We start from the raw sequence: 17,922 nt of genomic DNA on the forward strand, positions 1-17,922 counted from the left end.
TCGGGTAAGTTTAATATTGAAAATCATCCCTTTACCCCCCATGGACGTAATGGTATGTCCTTGCAAAATTGCCAAAAAACTGATATTTACATTTCTCTGCATATTTTTGATAACTTTATGAGAAACTTCAGGCATTTTCCAAAAGAATGAGACTAACCTGACCTCTCTATGACAAAAATTAAGGCTGTTAGAGCAATTTAAAAAAAATATATTGCAAAATAGGCTTGAAAAAGAAAACGCCTGGGGGTTAAGGGTTGGAAAGTTCCAAATAGCTTGGGGGTAAAAGGGTTAATATGCATTCTTCTGAATATAAATACATTCAGTAAATATTTTTGTCTTGATTAGTGGCGGTAAATTTAACTCCAGAAATATTTACAGTAATACTTTGGTTTACGAGCAACTTAGGATATGAAAAGATTAGTTTAAGAACATTGTATCAGTTTGCGAGCAAAAATTTCCCCTCTGTGGTTGCATTTTTTCATGGAAAACACTAACAAGACTATCATGCGATGTGCAGAAAACGGTCTCTTAAGTACTCATATGCCACCCATGAAGTCTTCATGTAAATTTTTTACCCACCTCTGACCTTAACTTCCACTCTCTCCGTAGTGCTCGTACTAGCATCACTTAACATTCACTTGCGAACTCTCTCTCTCATTCGTGAAAGATTTCCTTAATTCTCTGCTATTGAATAGTTTATACCAATAATGCCTTTCACTTGATTCTCTCTCTCTCTCTCTCTCTCTTGCTGATTATTCAGCATCCGCATTAACATATGAACTAATATAACCTTGCCTTGGGGAGTTGTGTATAACATTTGTTGCTTTCTGTGGTATATTGTTTTTATAATATTCACATGGACCAGCTCTGTAGAGCTGAGCTTGACTCATTGGGCTGGTTAATCTCCTCCTTTTGATAATAATAACAATCATATGATTATGAAAATTAAGTATAAATCAGTGCTTGTACATAACTACATGAATCTAAATTGCAAAAATTAACAATCGCTAGTTATTAAATGTAGGGACATAATGCTATTCACCCTGCATAAACTCACAAAGCCTTTCCTTCCTTTCAGGGGAGGATATTACTACGCTATATACGGTAAACGAATCGTTAAAGCTTACAGAAAGTCAAGTTCCGGCGGTGAATTCAGTTCGAACGAACACAAGGAACGAAAGGAACCAACCTTCCGAGAATTTATCCAGTACCTCCTCGATACCGACGTTGAAGAGTACGACGAACACTGGAAACCAATATTCCTCCTGTGTACCCCCTGCCATATCAGGTACGACGTCATTGCCAAGATGGAGACGCTTTCAAAAGATGCAGAATTTATCCTCTACCACCGAAGTTTGGCCGGCACGGTTAACATAGAGTGGTCGCATAAAACCGACCAGTCGAAAAAGACGTCCGATGTCATCAAGTCCTACTATTCGCAGTTAACTTCCAGCGAGATAAAGCAGTTGTATTACAAATATCTACCAGATTTTCTAATGTTTGAGTATGAAGTTGAACCGTACCTTAACCTAATGAATGCACCTAAGAGGAATGCAACATTAAGCATTAATGGTGAAGAAGATGAGTTCTACAGTGAAGATGAAGAAGAGGAAGATGAATACTACGAGGAAGACGAAGAAGAAGAAGAGGAGGAGGAGGAGGAGGAGGAATATTATGATGAAAATGAATTAGATGAAGATGCTGAGGAAAATTATTATGAAAGTTACACTGCAGAGAAAGTAAAATTAGAAGCGGAAATTACAGGTAACGAGGTATAAGAGCAACTAAACACTGTATCGACTATGTAGAGTAATGTAGTATTACCAGCCATAGAATTTTGTGCATGAAGTGTGCCGATAATCAAAATGTCATCTTTACTAGCTATAGAAAAGTGAGAATCTATCTATTGCCGCAATTTTCTTTTCACACCGAACTTTCTTTCCATGCGTGAAACTGAGAAATTGCAAAATTTTAATGGTATATAAAATTTAGATCTTATGGCAAAAACCTCATTAGACTATTTATCATACATATAGCAAGGCACTTCCCCAGTTTTGGGGGGTAGCCGACATCAAACAAATCAAACAGAAAAGGGGACCTCTCCTCTCTATGTTCCTCCCAGCCTGGGAGACTAATTATAAAACCAATATTTTTCCAATCCTACATTCTCACTTAATTGGTGCTTCTATTGTTATGTATCATACAAATGATATAATTATACAGCAAAGAAGTTATTAAAACAAAGATAGATTCTAAACATATTTAGGTCAGCTAGTATAACCTACATGCGACTCTTACATGCACTATTTAGTCTGTGATATCATAGGTTAAGAGTTCATGCTTTTATAGTATCTAGAGTGAAATACAGTACAGTATGGCTATGGGTCTGTATTACTTTATTTGTATATGAAGATGAAGTTTAAAGTACACCTTTAAATCATTTGAAAAAAACATTGAATCTGTTGTTATATACAAAAAAGTAAGAGTATATTATTCGGGGTGAAGATTGCTATGTGTCGTATCAAGCTATACGTCCCCTGATATGCGATATCCTTAAGAGAAATTTTAAGGATATTCGCGCCAGGAGTTAGAATTCTGGAGACCTAAAGGTTAATTCTCTGGGAATATTCACTGTAGAGAAATATCCCTTAGAAAGCTACCAATAGGAACTTTCCATCGGAACGACATGGCTCGGGCCCTAAAATTAGAGTATCCGGTAGTTACTAATGAAATCACATTAATTTGCACCTAGAATTGTATTTATTTGCACTTAGAATTGTATTCTAAAAAGCCTATTAATTTACCTCCGACTCCGCTTGATTAGTATTTTTTTCCAAGCTATACCATTTAGTATACAATAGATATTTTAAAACAATGGGAAGGTATTTCTTTAAGTTAACTGATGTGGGTTGCAGAGCTTAAAGTGAAAACTTCATCTAGTGAAAACAGTTACGAAGAAAATGTATCAATGATAATTTACAGGGTTGCATTCATTACAACTAATGTTTGTATCCATGCAATGTTCATTAACAATAGAATGAACTAGATTATTTTGTTGGATTGAACAGTAGTGAGAAATGTAAGAAATGTAAAGGGGTCTTTTGCATTACAAATGTTTTATTTTCTAGTTGTTTGTTGAATTTAGTATACTTGTATCAAGTAAGTTTACAAGATGTTTTTCAACGAATTTCTGAACTTCTTACGGGCCTTACACACGACGGGTAAATCCAGGGCGGGCACTCTGATTTGCCCGTGATTCATTCGCTTTGAAACAGTTACCAGATCAAACAGTCCAAGGCATAGGCACAGGTAGCGAAACATATGACTTGGGCCAGATGCCAGGCAGAGGGCAGAGTGCAGTTAGAGTCGTATCAGGCAATAGTCAGGCAGCCATCCAGTGCCTCAACATTGTGCATGGGCACTTCGATGGTTTGCCTGTTATTTCCCTTTCTATGATGTCATCTACACCCGTGATCGTTACCCATACAACAAATTGGTAACAGTATCTTCCCGTCATTTGTCCCTCGTGTGGAAGGCCCTTTAGACATGTATGTAGAGGATATGCGTATGTGATATTTGTGCACGTTAGCTATTTATAAAGATGTGGGTACACTAGTCTCTTAAGTTTGGAAAAGAGAAAACGAAACTTTCAGCTAACCAATGCACTGTAGTCCTGTGAATATTTTCTTATTTTGTATAGAATATAATTGTTGGCTCAATATAACAATGTATCGATAATTCTGTGATGTCATAGTTTACCTTCTGTGAAGGTTTTGTGATCAATGTGGGAAAAAACCATCGATTAAATAAAACTGTGGGCAACATGTTACTGTGAAGAACATGTCAAAGATTAATTTAAAAGATTTTATTTTTTTCTATCCTATTACTTCATACACTTTGTACATATATTTTCATCAACAATCCTTGAACTACGAACAGATTAATTCACTCCATATCTACTTGGTATAAAATTACTGTGTATAATTTTACAGCATTAACCCTTTTACCCCCAAAGGACGTACTGGTACGTTTCACAAAACTCATCCCTTTACCCCCGTGGACGTACCGGTACGTCCTTGCAAAAAAATGCTATTTAAAATTTTTTTTGCATATTTTTTATAATATTTTGAGAAAACTCAGGCATTTTCCAAGAGAATGAGACCAACCTGACCTCTCTATGACAAAAATTAAGGCTGTTAGAGCAATTTTTAAAAAATATACTGCAAAATATGCTGGAAAAAAAATAACCCCTGGGGGTTAAGGGTTGGAAATTTCCCAATACCCTGGGGGTAAAAGGGTTAATGAATGATGCCAAATATATTTCAAAGTCTTAAAAAAAAATAAACAAAAACCATAGCAACTTAGAAAAGAAACAGGGGAGAATCCACTTTGATCATTTCTAGCACAGCTTGATCTGCCAATGATCCTTTCTAGCACAGCTTGATCTGCCAAGGATAATTCCAGTTTTTACGAGTGTGTGCATCGATAAATGTCTTGCATATTTTCGTCCTGGCAATTTCCTCATCTTCCACAAAGTCGGCTTCATCTACAGTGACATTAGGATTATAAATTAACTCTCCCGTTTCCTGAAATGTGAATGCAACAAATTAACAGAAGTCGGAAATGTATGGTACGTAATATAGTAATCATTAGAAGTAGAGTAATTTTAGTAAACAGTATTTATTTACAAAAGTAATTTTAGTACAGTATACAGTATTAACTTTTAAGAGTAATTTTAGTATAATAATCACTAGAGTAATTTCTAATTATACTAATCAGTAAAGTAGAGTAATTATGTACTAAATACTATACTATAGTACAGTAAATCTTACTATACTAAAAACTAAGAGTAACTTCAATGCACCATCTGAACTCTACCTGCCATCGCAGATTATGATCTTGGAATCATTTCAAAACCTGTCATCCATCCAGGCAAGTACATTCTCAGATTTTAAATCACATAAGGATCAGAAGCAGATACATTTTTAGACTTTGATTCATTTCATGGCCTGTTCTGTGGTTACAGTATTTGAAGGACTTGGCATTCTTTCGTCAGATATGCACAGAAGTTTTTGCAAAACATTAGTACTGTATCAGATATTAACGAGTGAATTTAAGGTCTCTCGTAAGGCTGTAGGCTTAACACCCACAAACAAAGCCTCACTTCCATAACGTCCACATTTTCTTTGCTGATGGCACACTTTCACTTTACACTTCTGGAAGATTAGTGATAAGATCTCTCGGAACCGAAGGCCGGGGAGATACAAGAGGGCTCTTCGTTGGTTTTGCCAAAGCGGGGCGATCAACTGGGCTATAGCCCGAGAAACCGCTTCCCTCACTTCCAGAGGAGTATGCAGAGAACTCTAAGACACAGTCCTTGTCATAGGAGTCAATACTGAAGAGTGATGATGCAACAGAATGCCTCCACGGCTCTTCTCATCCGACGAGCTTTTACTGGAGCGTGCTCAAAGTCCAGGATATCCAAAACTGGAGATTGGATATCATGTTTGAGCGTAGACCTCCCTGCTTCTCTCGGGGAAGCAGGCGAGTTTACCACCTTGGACGATTCCCCTAGAGACCCAAGGTTGCTGGTCTTCCTCAGTTTACCTTCTAAATAGTTAACCGAAGAAGATCCGGAGTGGCGAGTTTTGGTAATCGGAATTCCGGATTGCTTTGACGAAATAAGAGAACGATCACACTTGACTCTTCTACAATGAAATCTCGCCAACTGGAAGGGAAGGGCGACCAGCCCCTGCACACATCACAAGGGGAATCTGAAGTGCATATTCCCTCTGTACATCGGACACAAAATGAGGATCATCCTCATCCTTACTCATGAAGGTTCCACAATGACGATCCATCAGTCGTGGACATGTCCACATGTCCACTCACACTCCAATGAGTGAAAGATAAAATATTAGGAGAAAATTTCACAAAACTACAGACCTTGAATCACCTGTAAAACTGGGTGACGGTTGCCAGAACCTGGATAATTCTTCATTAACCGTTACCAGCTGTCGCCAGAATCTACTTCCACTAAAAGCAGAGGGTTTGTGTTGCGTAGGAACAAACCAGTAATCTAGTATTGGCAAAACATTTTGTAAAACCTCGCTTTTAAAATCATCTAAAGAATATAGTTCCTCTTATTCCTCTTCTTTTACTTCAAACTGAACAGTAACTACGTAAGGAATTTCAACCTGAAGAATGGGAGAGAGGAAACGAGGGAAGGAAGTCTGATTACTAAAAGTAGAGCCAAAACTAAACGCACCCTACTAACCTTTAGTTCTAACCTCTACTAAATTATTACTATTATTATTATTACAAGCTAGGCTATAACCTTAGTTGGAAAAGCAAGATGCTATAAGCCCAAAGGCTCCAACAGGGAAAAATAGCCTAGTAAGGAAAGGAAACAAAGAAATACACCACAAGAGAAGAATAAACAATGAAAATAAAATAAATTATTTCAAGAACAGTAACAACATTAAATTAGATCCTTCACATATAAACTGTAAAAACTTCAAGAAACAAGAGCTCATATTCTGAGCACTGATAGAACAAGGCGTTAGGTTCATCTCAACAGTACACAAGCAAGAGCAGATCTGTTTTGCATGAAAATAACCTGCCGACAGTATATATCTAACAAAAAAAGGGTTTTACACATTTAGACACCTGTATAGTACGAGCATAAATCAAAGCGGCGTAAGCTACCAGGCAAAATAATAAAAAATAGGATAGAAAACACACGAGCAAACACTTTATGTGTGATCGAACCACGTGACAAAAAATTGGTTTGTTTACATACGACGCAACTAAGGTGGGAGCAGCTGAATCCTTAGCCCAGGGCTCCCTCTTGCAATGACAGCTACTACTCAACCCTTTCTAGGCTTTTTTTTTTTTTTTTTTACTCCATTTACCTCCTAGTATTTCTGAATTATACACTTTTATTATTATTATTACTTGCTAAGCTACAACCCTAGTTGGAAAAGCAGGATGCTATTAGCCAAGGGGCTCCAACATGGAAAATAGACCAGTGAGGAAAGGAAACAAGGAAAAATTAAATATTTTAAGAAGAGTAACATTAAAATAAATATTGATTATATAAGCTATAAAAACTTTAACAAAACAAGACAAAGAAAAATAAGATAGAATAGTGTGTCCGAGTGTACCCTCAAGCAAGAGAACTCTAACCCAAGACAGAGGAAGAACATGGTACAGAGGTTATGGCACTACTCAAGACTAGAGAACAATGCTTTGATTTTGGAGTGTCCTTCTCCTATGGTTTGATTTTGGAGCGTCCTTCTCCTAGAAGAACTGCTTACCAAAGCTCAAGTCTCTTCTACCCTTACCGAGAGGAAAATTGCCACTGAACAATTATAGTGCAGTAGTTAAACCCTTGAGAGAAAAATAATTAAGAGCAATAACTATTCAGTGTTGAAAAATATTTCAATCGACAAAAATAAGTCCTATTTTTAAAGGTAAAGTATTGCAAGTAATTCATATCTCTGTGCAAATTAGAGATTCAACCAAAAGAAATAATGTTAGAACAAAACTATAATCAATTTTTTTAGCGAGGCAGATTTGCACCGACTCGCAGCGGTGCCCTTTTAGCTCGGAAAAGGTTCCTGATCACTGATTGGTTGGACAAGATAATTCTAACCAATCAGCGATCAGGAAACCTTTCCGAGCTAAAAGGGCACCGCTACAAGTCATTGCAAATGTGCCTCATTAAAAGAAATTGACTATAGTGTCTCCAATAGATGCAGGCTCTATAGACTAAAAGTCAAAAGAACAACGGTAAGACTTACCTTCAAAAAGCAATATCTTGGATCCGCTTGTTCAGGTAAATCTTTCGGTAATTTTATGGGAACTATTTTAATGAGGTGCTTCACCTTCCACAAATATGCGTTATTTTCAGGATTGTTTTTGATGATCGCACAAGCACTTGGCTGAAATGAATATAATTTACATTAGTATCACGATACAATGCATGGTAATATGATAAATGTTAGATATATTGCAACAGATACTGTAAATACTGTAAAACAGACAAATAAATTTGGTATTAAACTATAAAATATATGAAACCAAATCTCAAAAATATTATAAAAGTGGAGCAACAGAACAGCATTCACAACATATTTATTTTTTGCATTACAAGCAACTTGATTTTTTTATGCTCCCCTTATGTTTAAATCGCTTCTCTCATTTTTCTTATGTTAAGGTAAAAGAGCTAAGGTTTCATAGACATTAGCCTTACGACTCACAGATGTGTCATCGAAATAATTTAAAGTTTATACATACATACATACATACATATACCAAGGCACTTAGCCCAATTTTGTGGGTAGCCAACATCAAAACAAATGAAAAAAGGGGACCTCTCCTCTCTACATTCCTCCCAGCCTGACAAGGGACTCAACCGGGTTCGGCTGATACTGCTGGGGTGCCACAGCCCACCCTCCCCCGTTATCCACCACAGATGAAGCTTCATAACGCCGAATCCCCTACTGCTGCTACCTCTGCGGTCATCCAAGGCGACCGGAGGAAGCAGCAGAGCCTACCGGAACTGCGTCACAATCACTCGCCGTTTATTCCTATTTCTAGCACGCTCTCTTGCCTCTCTCAAAAAAAATAGTTTATACTGTATATATATTCAATAATGCTGTACATAGTGCTATGCACAGTACAGTAATACATACGATATAATGTTACCAACCCCCTGAAAAAAAGGACATGAACATACCCTTTCAAGGCCATACTTCTTCATGATATCCTTTTCCCAGTGTGGTTTGCCTTTCAGAGATCTGACCCGAGTTACTAAGTGGAGTGGTGAGGGTTCGTAGGGCGGATCAACTTCGTCCGAGTTCCTGCAATGACAGAATTATACACTGACCTGCAAACTTAGTATTGTACAACAAATGTTCCAAAATGATCACTGTTTGATCAATATTCATATAAAATCTGTTATTAAAAATATGGAGTACACTTGCCCCAATTTGGGGGGGGGGGGTAGCCGACATCAAACAAACGAAAAGAAAAAAAAAGGAGGTTTATAAATACTTCCTAATAAGAAACTTCAAAAAGAAATTCATCCTTTAAGGCGATTCAGCATTATGAAGCTTCATCTGTGGTGGATAATGTGGGAGGGTAGGCTGTGGCACCCTGGCAGTACCAGCTGAACTCTTGTAGAGTCCCTTGTTAGGCTGGGAGGAACGTAGAGAGTAGAGGTCCCCTTTTTTGTTTCGTTTCATTTGTTGATGTCGGCTAACCCCCCAAAATTGGGGGAAGTGCCTTGGTATATGTATTATTATTATTATTATTATTATTACTGTCCAAGCTACAACCCTAGTTGGAAAAGCAAAGTGCTATAAGCCCAGGGGCTCCAACAGGGAAAAATAGCCCAGTGAGGAAAGGAAATAAATAAATGGAGAATAACTTAACAATAAATCAATCTAAAAAAAAAAAAAGTAACAACGTCAAAACAGATATGACATATACTGTACTGTATAAACTATTAACAACTTCAAAAACAGATATGTCATATATAAACTATAAAAAGAATCATGTCCGCCTGGTCAACAAAAAAGCATTTGCTGCAAGTTTGAACTTTTGAAGTTCTACTGATTCAACTACCCGATTAGGAAGATCATTCCACAACTTGGTAACAGCTGGAATAAAACTTCTATGTATGTATCAAACTAGTACCTTGGGTAATATTTGAATCCGAAGTACTCGACGCCTCCATCTGGTAGCTTCTTGGGATACTTCCCTTTATTTCCCAAAGGGCAATCAACTGGAGTTGGATCATTCTTTTCCCCAGTTGACCAAGATATCTTACTTGAACAGGACCTCACCGCAGTGCTCGCGGTCGGGGTCAACCGAGCCATTTTCAGAATCCCTTGGCGTAACATCTGTAACGATAAATTAAAAGTTTTGATAAAACATATGCAGCAGGTCTTTTAACCCTTTTACTGGGGGTAAAAGGGTTAAAAGACCTGGCTTATTTGGAAATTTCCAACCCTTAACCCCCAGGCATTATTTTTTTTCAAGCATATTTTGCTGTATATTTTTTTTAAATTGCTCTAACAGCCTTAATTTTCGTCAGAGAGAGGTCAGGTTGGTCTCATTCTCTTGGAAAATGCCTGAAGTTTCTCAAAAAAAATATGCAAAAAAAAAAATTGTAAATAGCAGTTTTTTGCAAGGACGTACCGGTATGTCCATGGGGGTAAAGGGATGAGTTTTGTGAAACGTACCAGTACGTCCTTTGGGGGTAAAAGGGTTAATATTATTATTATTATCACTAGCTAAGCTACAACCCTAGTGGGAAAAGCAAGATGCTATAAGACACTTTAGAGTCTGATAACACCAAAAAATGCTCTTTAAAGATATAAAATGTCAAAATCAGATATGCACTAATATACTAATTTGTTTTGCGTAAAAGATTTAAAGGATATTTTTCTCTTTAACCTTCACAGATGCGAGAGCAACTACAAATGTAGAAGTCATAAATAGATATACTTTGTGTCACTGGCGAATTTAATCTATACCAGTGTGGATTCAGAGCATTAAATAATATTCCCCAACACAATAGTGCGTTTCAAATATATCTGACTTCTATTGCTCTCGGGAATGAGTATTTCAAGAAACACAGGAACTGCTTATAGAACAAGAATGTGGAACTAGAGGCGCATTTTTTGTTTTTCTTTTTTTGAGAAAACAGAACTAGAGAGATGTAAACTAGACTATACATACCCACTGTAGCCCACCTAACCCACCAAAATTTTGTCTGCCCAAAATACTTGACCAATTGGCTGATGCGCAGTGATTGACACTGACTACTATCAATCACAGGAGGAGATGATGTTTATTTGCGAGAGCGGAGCGAACAAAAGACCTGGCGACCCAATGATCTACACATGTACCAAAGTTCAATATTATGTAACTAAATTGGTGCGTGTGCATGATGACGGCAATACCCCATATCTCCCATATTTTCAAGCTTATCGCTAAGAATACGGCAGTTTAAGGGAGGGTCGCGTAGGGGCATTAGCCACTCCCATTAGATAAGTAAGGACACAGCTTGCAAGTTAGGTTAGGTAGTGTTCTACATATGCAGGAGCTCCTGTCCATCGTTATACAAAGGCTCCGAAAAGAAATTCAACATCCAACACAGGCTTAATTTTAAGGAGCATTTGTTGGAAATGGAAGAGAGTTTAGGCATATGGGGGTGTATGTATGATAGCAGCCACCTGTATGTATTATTATATCTAACTTAGAATACGGCAGTGTAAGGGGGTCGTTAGCTAAGTAGGTAAGGACACGACTTGTAGGTTAGGTTAGGGGGGGAAAGTTCGGGTTAGTTGATGTCCATTTTTAATCTGCGTGAGGAACTGGCAGCTGATATACAAAGGCTCCTAAGTAAGTAAGGATACAGCTTGTAGGTTAGGATAAGTAGTTTTCTATGTACGCAGGAGGTCCTGTCCGTCGTTGTACAAAGACCCCCGAAAAGAAATTCAATATCCAACACAGGCTTAATTTTAAAGAGCATTTGTTGAAAATAGAGGTCATTTTAGGCATATAAATATAGAAATTCAATATCATTTATCAAAGTCAAATAAAACTGGCGTAATATGAAATGCTTATTCGCCGTTCTACAAACTACCTTAGAAAATTTGTAGATCGGCGGACACGAAGGTTTAAGCATATAATAATGAAAGATAATGTATTTAAAGGAAAGACAATATGTATTTACCATAATAATCATGTTATTCAAACCACCTATTTGTATATTTGTGGTGTAATTAACAGTCATTGAGGGTTAACTACTTAGGGTGAGATAGTACAGTATTAGGGGTGGGCACCTGCTAGTAACTAATTTCCTTATTTAAGCTTATTTAAGGTACGGTTAAAGTTCACCTTAATATATATACCTACAGAACAGTAGATTGGGTAAGTTATATAGCCATTTTTTTTCACAATATAATTAAAAATAACTTAAAAATAAACTTACTATAATAATAATACCGAAGATGAGGTCCACTCAGGCTCAAGGGTTGAAGCCTAACCTTTGCAACGGCTCTCAGAATTTTGCGATGTATTTTAAGATTTGAGTTTATATTTTATATTATTTTGTCTTTAAGAAGATAAATGGCCCTTTTTTGCCATAAAATTAAATATAACTAAAAAATAGACTACTAATTTTGCGATGTATTTTAAGATTTATTTATATTTTGTCTTCAACTGTACATCAGGTATAAAATTGCTTTTATTCTTTTATATAATTCTTACAATAAATAGAAAATTATATTGTAAAGAGGAGAGAGACGAGATATACAGTATCATCATCATTTATTTCTTTCCTTATTTCCTTTCTTCACTGGGCTATTTATCTTTACTGGAGCCCTTGGGCTTATAGAGTCTTGCTTATCCAATTAGGGATGTAGCTTAGATGATGATGATAATAATAATAATAATAATAATAATAATAATAATAATAATAATAATAATAATAGAGGTAACAGTACTGTATTTAGTAGTGGCTCTGTTGTGTGTTATAAAACTTTTAATAAGGCCTTAATTCTTATTTCTTATGTAGCATTCTTTTTAGATAGATATCCTGCCATTTATTGCATAAAACCGAATATAATCTTATTACGGGAAGACATTAAAAACTAGACCACTTTTTAATTAATTTCATTGCATAATAAACTTTGTTTTAAGTTCCCTTTTGATGTATTCATTGCGCTTAGCTCTAGTATGTTTGGGTAGGCCTAAAGATAATTAGGTAAGGCTATTAATTGTGTTAATAAGTAGTGTCTATGTTTATCAGGCTTCTTGTATATATTATGGGGGCCATATTAAGTAATATGAAACTTGTAGTGAATGTCTCTTTTCAATTATGTAAATGCAATATGGACTAAAACATTTCTTGGAGAGAAATTAAAGTTTTTCAAATTATATTTTTTCAGGGTATGTAAGGAAACTTGTCCTTATAAGTGTGTGTGTGCGTGTGTGTGTGTGTGTGTGTGTGTGTGTGTGTGTGTGTGTGTGTGTGTGTGTGCATAGTTGTGTTACATTTTAAAAGCTTTATTCTTACTATACAGCATGTGAAACTGATCTATTTTCTTATGTGTTTATTACGAATGCCAGATATTTTATTTATATTAAGTTAATATGAATTGTTCTGATGTTCAATATATTATATGTTATTATAAGTTTTAGGATTAGCTTTACACTGGGAAGTTGGGAGAAATATTGCAAATTATCTAAAATTAGATTGTAATGGCCAAAATACCAATATGTTGTAGTTTCATATATTATCATACTATTCTATACGATAAAAAAACTAATAATCTATCACAAATGAACTAAATAAAAAAGAATTGTAGGTAAAATGATACTGCAATTTCAATAATTTAGAAGTCAACTGAATTGTAAAAATTAGAAAAAAATTAGAGCTTTTGTTAAGATGATCAACCTTCTCCAAAAAAAAAAAAATAATAATAATAACATTTATCATTCTGATTTTGTAAAAATTTCCTGCCTTTTTTTTTTATTAAATCAATTTATTATATAGGCCTATGGATATGAATATAAAGAACACATCCTTGACGCACCCATGGGCCATGCGCCAAGGTAGACGTCAAACAATTAAATCAGAAACAGGTATTTTAAAATTTTGCTCAGTTTTAAGTATTCACTGATTATATAAATATATTTTAATCATGGTGAAATTAAAAATGAAGATGTGAAATTGATTATAATTGAAATATATATTGGGTCTCATATTGCTTGAATTAACCACCCATTTCAGATGCATTGATAAAGTATTATTTAAATTCTTTATGCATGGTTAATATTTAAATTTTATTTTTTTATTATTAATAATTATTAGGACAAATTATCCTCAAAATAGACAATGAGAGCCAGCTATCTAGCAGAAGTATTTTAAAGTGAACGCCCCTACTTCTGTCCACCCGTTTTAGATGCATTAACAAAGTATTATTTAAATTATTTATGCATGGTTGATATCTAAATTAAATTTCTTATGTTATTAATAATGATTAGGACAAATTATCCTCAAAATAGACAATGAGAGCAGCTATCCATCAGAAGTATTTTAAAGTGAACGCCTCTACTTCTGTCCACCCATTTTAGATGCATTAAGAAAGTATTATATAAATTTTTTATGCATGGTCTATATTTAAATTTAATTTCTTATATTATTAATAATGATAAGGACAAATTATCCTCAAGACAATGAGAACCAGCTATCCAGTCTAAGTATTTTAAAGTGAACGCCCCTACTAATGTCTACCCATTTTAGATGCATTAACAAAGTACTATTTAAAATTTATATGCATGGTAAATATTTGAATTTATTTTTTTATATTATTATTAATGATGAGGACAAATTATCCTCAAAATAGACAATGAGAACCAGCTATCCATCAGAATTATTTTAAAGTGAACACCCCTACTAATGTCTACCCATTTTAGATGCATTAACAAAGTATTATTTGAATTATTTATGCATGGTTGATATTTAAATTAAATCTTTTATATTATTAATAATAATGAGGACAAATTATCCTCAAAATAGACAAAGAGAACCAGCTATCCAGCAGAAGTATTTTAAATCGAACGCCCCCACTTCTGTCGCATTTTAGATGCATTAACGAAGTATTATATAAATTTTTTATGCATGGTCAGTATTTAATTTTAATATTTTATATTTTAAATAATTATTAGGACAAATTATCCTCAAAATAGACAGTTAGAACCAGGTATCCATCAGAAGTATTTTAAATCGAACACCCCTACTGTCCACGCATTTCAGACGCATTAACAAAGTATCATATAAATTTTTTTATGCATTTTCAATATTTAAATTTAATTTTTCATATTATTAATAATGATGAGGACAAATTAACCTCAAAATAGACAATGCGAACCAGCTATCCAGTCTAAGTATTTTTCTGTCCACCCATTTCAGATGCATTAACAAAGTATTATATAAATTTTTTATGCATGGTCAGTATTTAAATTTAATATTTTATAATTTAAATAATTATTAGGACAAATTATCCTCAAAATAGACAAAGAGAACCAGCTATTTATTTATTTATTTTAATGTTACTCTTCTTAAAATATTTTATTTTTCCTTCTTTCCTTTCCTTACTGGGCTATTTTCCCTGTTGGGGCCCCTGGGCTTATAGCATTTTGCTTTTCCAGCTAGGGTTGTAGCTTAGCAAATAATAATAATAATAATAATAATAATAATATCCAGCAGAAGTATTTTAAATCGAACGCCGCCACTTCTGTCGCATAGCAGAAGCAGACGAAATTCTTCTTCGGGCGGGTCGTCGATACTTCGAAGGTGGGGAATTTAAAGGAACATTCCCTTATTTAAAGGCCAATGCAGAGACGATCCCAACCACAGCCTTCGAAATCGAAATCCCCAAATAAAATGACAGGCAAAAGGAAACGTTCACTGAGCCCTTCTTTCGTGAATGATGTAAGTAAACAGGGAAAATCTATATGTCAATGTTTGTTTACATTTAGATGGAAGTTGTAATTTGGGTTGCCAGGTATTGCAAATGAGAAAAGGTCAATTTCTAATCAACAGAGGCTTTAAAAGGTCAACCCATTAATAGAAAACGGTCAAAAATATAGTATTTAAGGGCCGGCTTTTTTCATATTACTAAAGGCCAACCTATTTAAATACAAAAGGTCAAATTTGAGTTTTTTTTTGGCCGGAAAAAAGGCCAAACTGGCAACCTGAACTTGTAAACAACTGCTGGTCGTTCTCGATTGTTAAGTAGTTTAATTGAGTGACTTTTGAAGGTACGAATTCTTGTATATCTCTATTTATTTGAAAACTATTCCATGCTTTTAATTGGATAGGATGACTTATTGTACAGTAGATATTTTCAAGATCCTATTACCAAATAGGTCTTTAAGTTTTCAGTTATCCTGTTAACGAGTTTGATAAATCTGGTCTTGTGTTTATCAAAATATTTTGATGGATGAATTTAGTTTTAGTTGGGACAGGGTAAGTTACGAATAAAGTAGTGTAAAAATGGGTCGCTTGTGGGCTGTAACCCTGTAACCCCCTGTTGGTAAGTATTTAAGGATTCGGCTCCTACGGTAGGTTAGGTTATGTGGAGAACCTTATTCTGTGAGTCCTTTGACAGTGCTTGATTGGTGGTACTTTTGTACTTAGTAACTTTTTCGAACAGATTTAAGGAGCCAACTCTTATTCTATTTATCCATTTAACAATGACGGATAAGGTAGAAATGTGTGATTGATGTGGGAAATGGCTACCAAGTCTATATTCGAACAGAGGGTGGAGCGTGAAGCAAAAATTAGCCGCTTTGTCAAGTTTCTTTATAAAATAGTTCATGATACTATAGCGTGATTCCTACCCTCATTTTCTGTTCCTACCTCAATATGGGGATTCAAATCTACTATAGAGTGATTCCTACCATGCAAACAACCAAATAATGTAATATTCCCCTTCCAAGGTGTTTTTACAAGAGTAACACCTCAATTAAGTGGTACCTAACCAACTAAATAAGCAAAAAGTGTAAACAAAATTACCATTTTACCTAACCTAACCTAACCTAAAGTACATTTTATGGATTTTTCAGAATGTTTTATAGAATAGAATAGATTAAAATAGTGTCAAGAATTGTTTTATCTATCGTCCTTTTGGTAGGAATTGCCTCATACCCCAAAAATAAGGTAGGAATCACACTATAGTAGAATCCTGATGGTAGGAATCACACTATAGTAGCACCAAAATAGTTTTATTCAAACAGTTACACAATGTTTTCAAGTACAGTACTATGATAGAAATGGGATTTATTTTGTACCGCTTTCCAGAACAGAGTACCGGTGAAGTACTGTAATGATATATAGTATAAGGAGCAAAGTGATCCAAAGCCGAACAAAAACCAGTTTGAACAAAGTGATTAATTAGGTCATTAAAATAACAGCAAAATACTAGCCCACGAGGCTAAAGCACATAGCGAAATATGTTCCGTTAGCCCCCACTGAGTAAGAACATTTCATTCTAGGCTGTATTAAGGGAGAATACCCAAATTAGATATACAAATAGTGATAAAAACAAGAGAAGAAAATAACTATGTTGTAAAACATTATAACTAAAAACATTTTCTGATAAAAAACTACACTGAAAACAGAAGGGTTGAATATTATAAGTGACAGCACATAGGTAAAGATTTACTGGCCCCAAGACTATACAATAAGCTCCCAATAAGGCTGAAGATACTAACACTTTTAAGAAGAAACTGAAAAGTTTTTTGTTCTCTTAAGTGCTTTTAAGGGTAGAAGAGAGACTTTAGCTATGGTAAGAAGCTCTTCTAGGAGAAGGACACTCCAAAATCAAACCATTGTTCTCTAATCTTGAATTGTGCCATAGCCTTTGTACCATGGTCTTCCACTGTCTTGGGTTGGAGTTCTCTTGCTTGAGGGTACACTAGGGCACATTATTCTATGTCATTTCTCTTCCTCTCTTTTTGTTAAAGTATTTATAGTTTATATAGGAGATATTTATTATAATCTCGTTGCTCTTCTTAAAAATTTTTTTTTCCTTTCCTCACTGAGCTGTTTTCCCTGTTGGAGCTCCTGGGCTTATAGCATTCTGCTTTTCCAATTAGAGTTGTAGCTTGGCAAGTAATAATAATAATAGTGTGGATTGGACAATAAACGAGCAATATACGGTATGAAATGTTGAATGCTTTCGAACGAATATGATAAAATGACTGTGGAGGTCCTGTTGAGAGTGGGGTTCCCCTGATGTATATTACAAGAAATTTACAAGTTACACTTTATTATGATAATCCAATGAAAATGGCTCAAAAAAGATTTGAGAATTATGTTTAAAATATTTTCAG

The 17,922-nt window shown here is 35.0% G+C and overlaps 3 protein-coding genes across 7 annotated transcripts in view; 2 read left to right on the plus strand and 1 right to left on the minus strand.

Moving 5' to 3' along the window:
- The window catches only part of LOC137652512 (carbohydrate sulfotransferase 11-like), an 88,832-nt gene extending 84,971 nt beyond the window's left edge, over nucleotides 1–3,861 (plus strand). For both annotated transcript variants that reach the window (XM_068385959.1, XM_068385960.1), the window contains exon 7: nucleotides 1,079–3,861. In XM_068385959.1, coding sequence (XP_068242060.1) covers nucleotides 1,079–1,778 — 700 coding nt within the window. In that variant the 3' untranslated portion in view covers nucleotides 1,779–3,861. The remainder of the gene's footprint in view (nucleotides 1–1,078) is intronic.
- mRpL30 (mitochondrial ribosomal protein L30) lies at nucleotides 3,439–12,049 on the minus strand. 2 transcript variants are annotated; one of them, XM_068385965.1, is made up of 6 exons: nucleotides 12,011–12,048; nucleotides 9,706–9,911; nucleotides 8,744–8,867; nucleotides 7,806–7,946; nucleotides 4,428–4,586; nucleotides 3,439–4,396 (listed from the first exon to the last, which is right to left on the minus strand). In XM_068385965.1, the coding sequence occupies exons 2-5, from the start codon at nucleotides 9,909–9,911 to the stop codon at nucleotides 4,431–4,433; spliced, it is 627 nt and encodes a 208-aa protein (XP_068242066.1). In that variant the 5' UTR covers nucleotides 12,011–12,048; the 3' UTR covers nucleotides 3,439–4,396; nucleotides 4,428–4,430. The 2 variants fall into 2 exon arrangements, with proteins under 2 accessions (XP_068242066.1, XP_068242065.1); XM_068385964.1 differs by having other exon boundaries at nucleotides 3,439–4,586; nucleotides 12,011–12,049.
- Nucleotides 12,050–15,326: 3,277 nt separating this feature from the next.
- LOC137652515 (ribitol-5-phosphate xylosyltransferase 1-like) overlaps nucleotides 15,327–17,922 on the plus strand; it is a 45,456-nt gene continuing 42,860 nt past the window's right edge. For 2 of the 3 annotated variants that reach the window (XR_011046328.1, XM_068385966.1), the window contains exon 1: nucleotides 15,327–15,517. Coding sequence is in view for 1 of the 3 variants with exons in the window: in XM_068385966.1 (XP_068242067.1) it covers nucleotides 15,419–15,517 (99 nt within the window). In the remaining 2 variants the exon portion in view is untranslated. Of the gene's footprint in view, nucleotides 15,518–15,781; nucleotides 15,847–17,922 lie in introns of those variants that run through there. The other variant, XM_068385967.1, reaches the window with a different exon arrangement.

The sequence above is a fragment of the Palaemon carinicauda genome, chromosome 13 (assembly GCF_036898095.1).
Source record: "Palaemon carinicauda isolate YSFRI2023 chromosome 13, ASM3689809v2, whole genome shotgun sequence".
Classification (NCBI taxonomy): Eukaryota; Metazoa; Arthropoda; class Malacostraca; order Decapoda; family Palaemonidae; genus Palaemon; species Palaemon carinicauda.

Excerpts from the sequence above, each read along its gene's own strand:
- mRpL30 (XM_068385964.1), bottom strand. The coding sequence starts at position 9,911 with ATGTTACGCCAAGGGATTCTGAAAATGGCTCGGTTGACCCCGACCGCG. Across the intron at positions 7,947-8,743 it reads AGAAGTATGGCCTTGAAAGG|CCAAGTGCTTGTGCGATCAT; the intron begins GTATGTTCATGT and ends TATTCATTTCAG. Across the intron at positions 4,587-7,805 it reads CAAGATATTGCTTTTTGAAG|GAAACGGGAGAGTTAATTTA; the intron begins GTAAGTCTTACC and ends TTCACATTTCAG.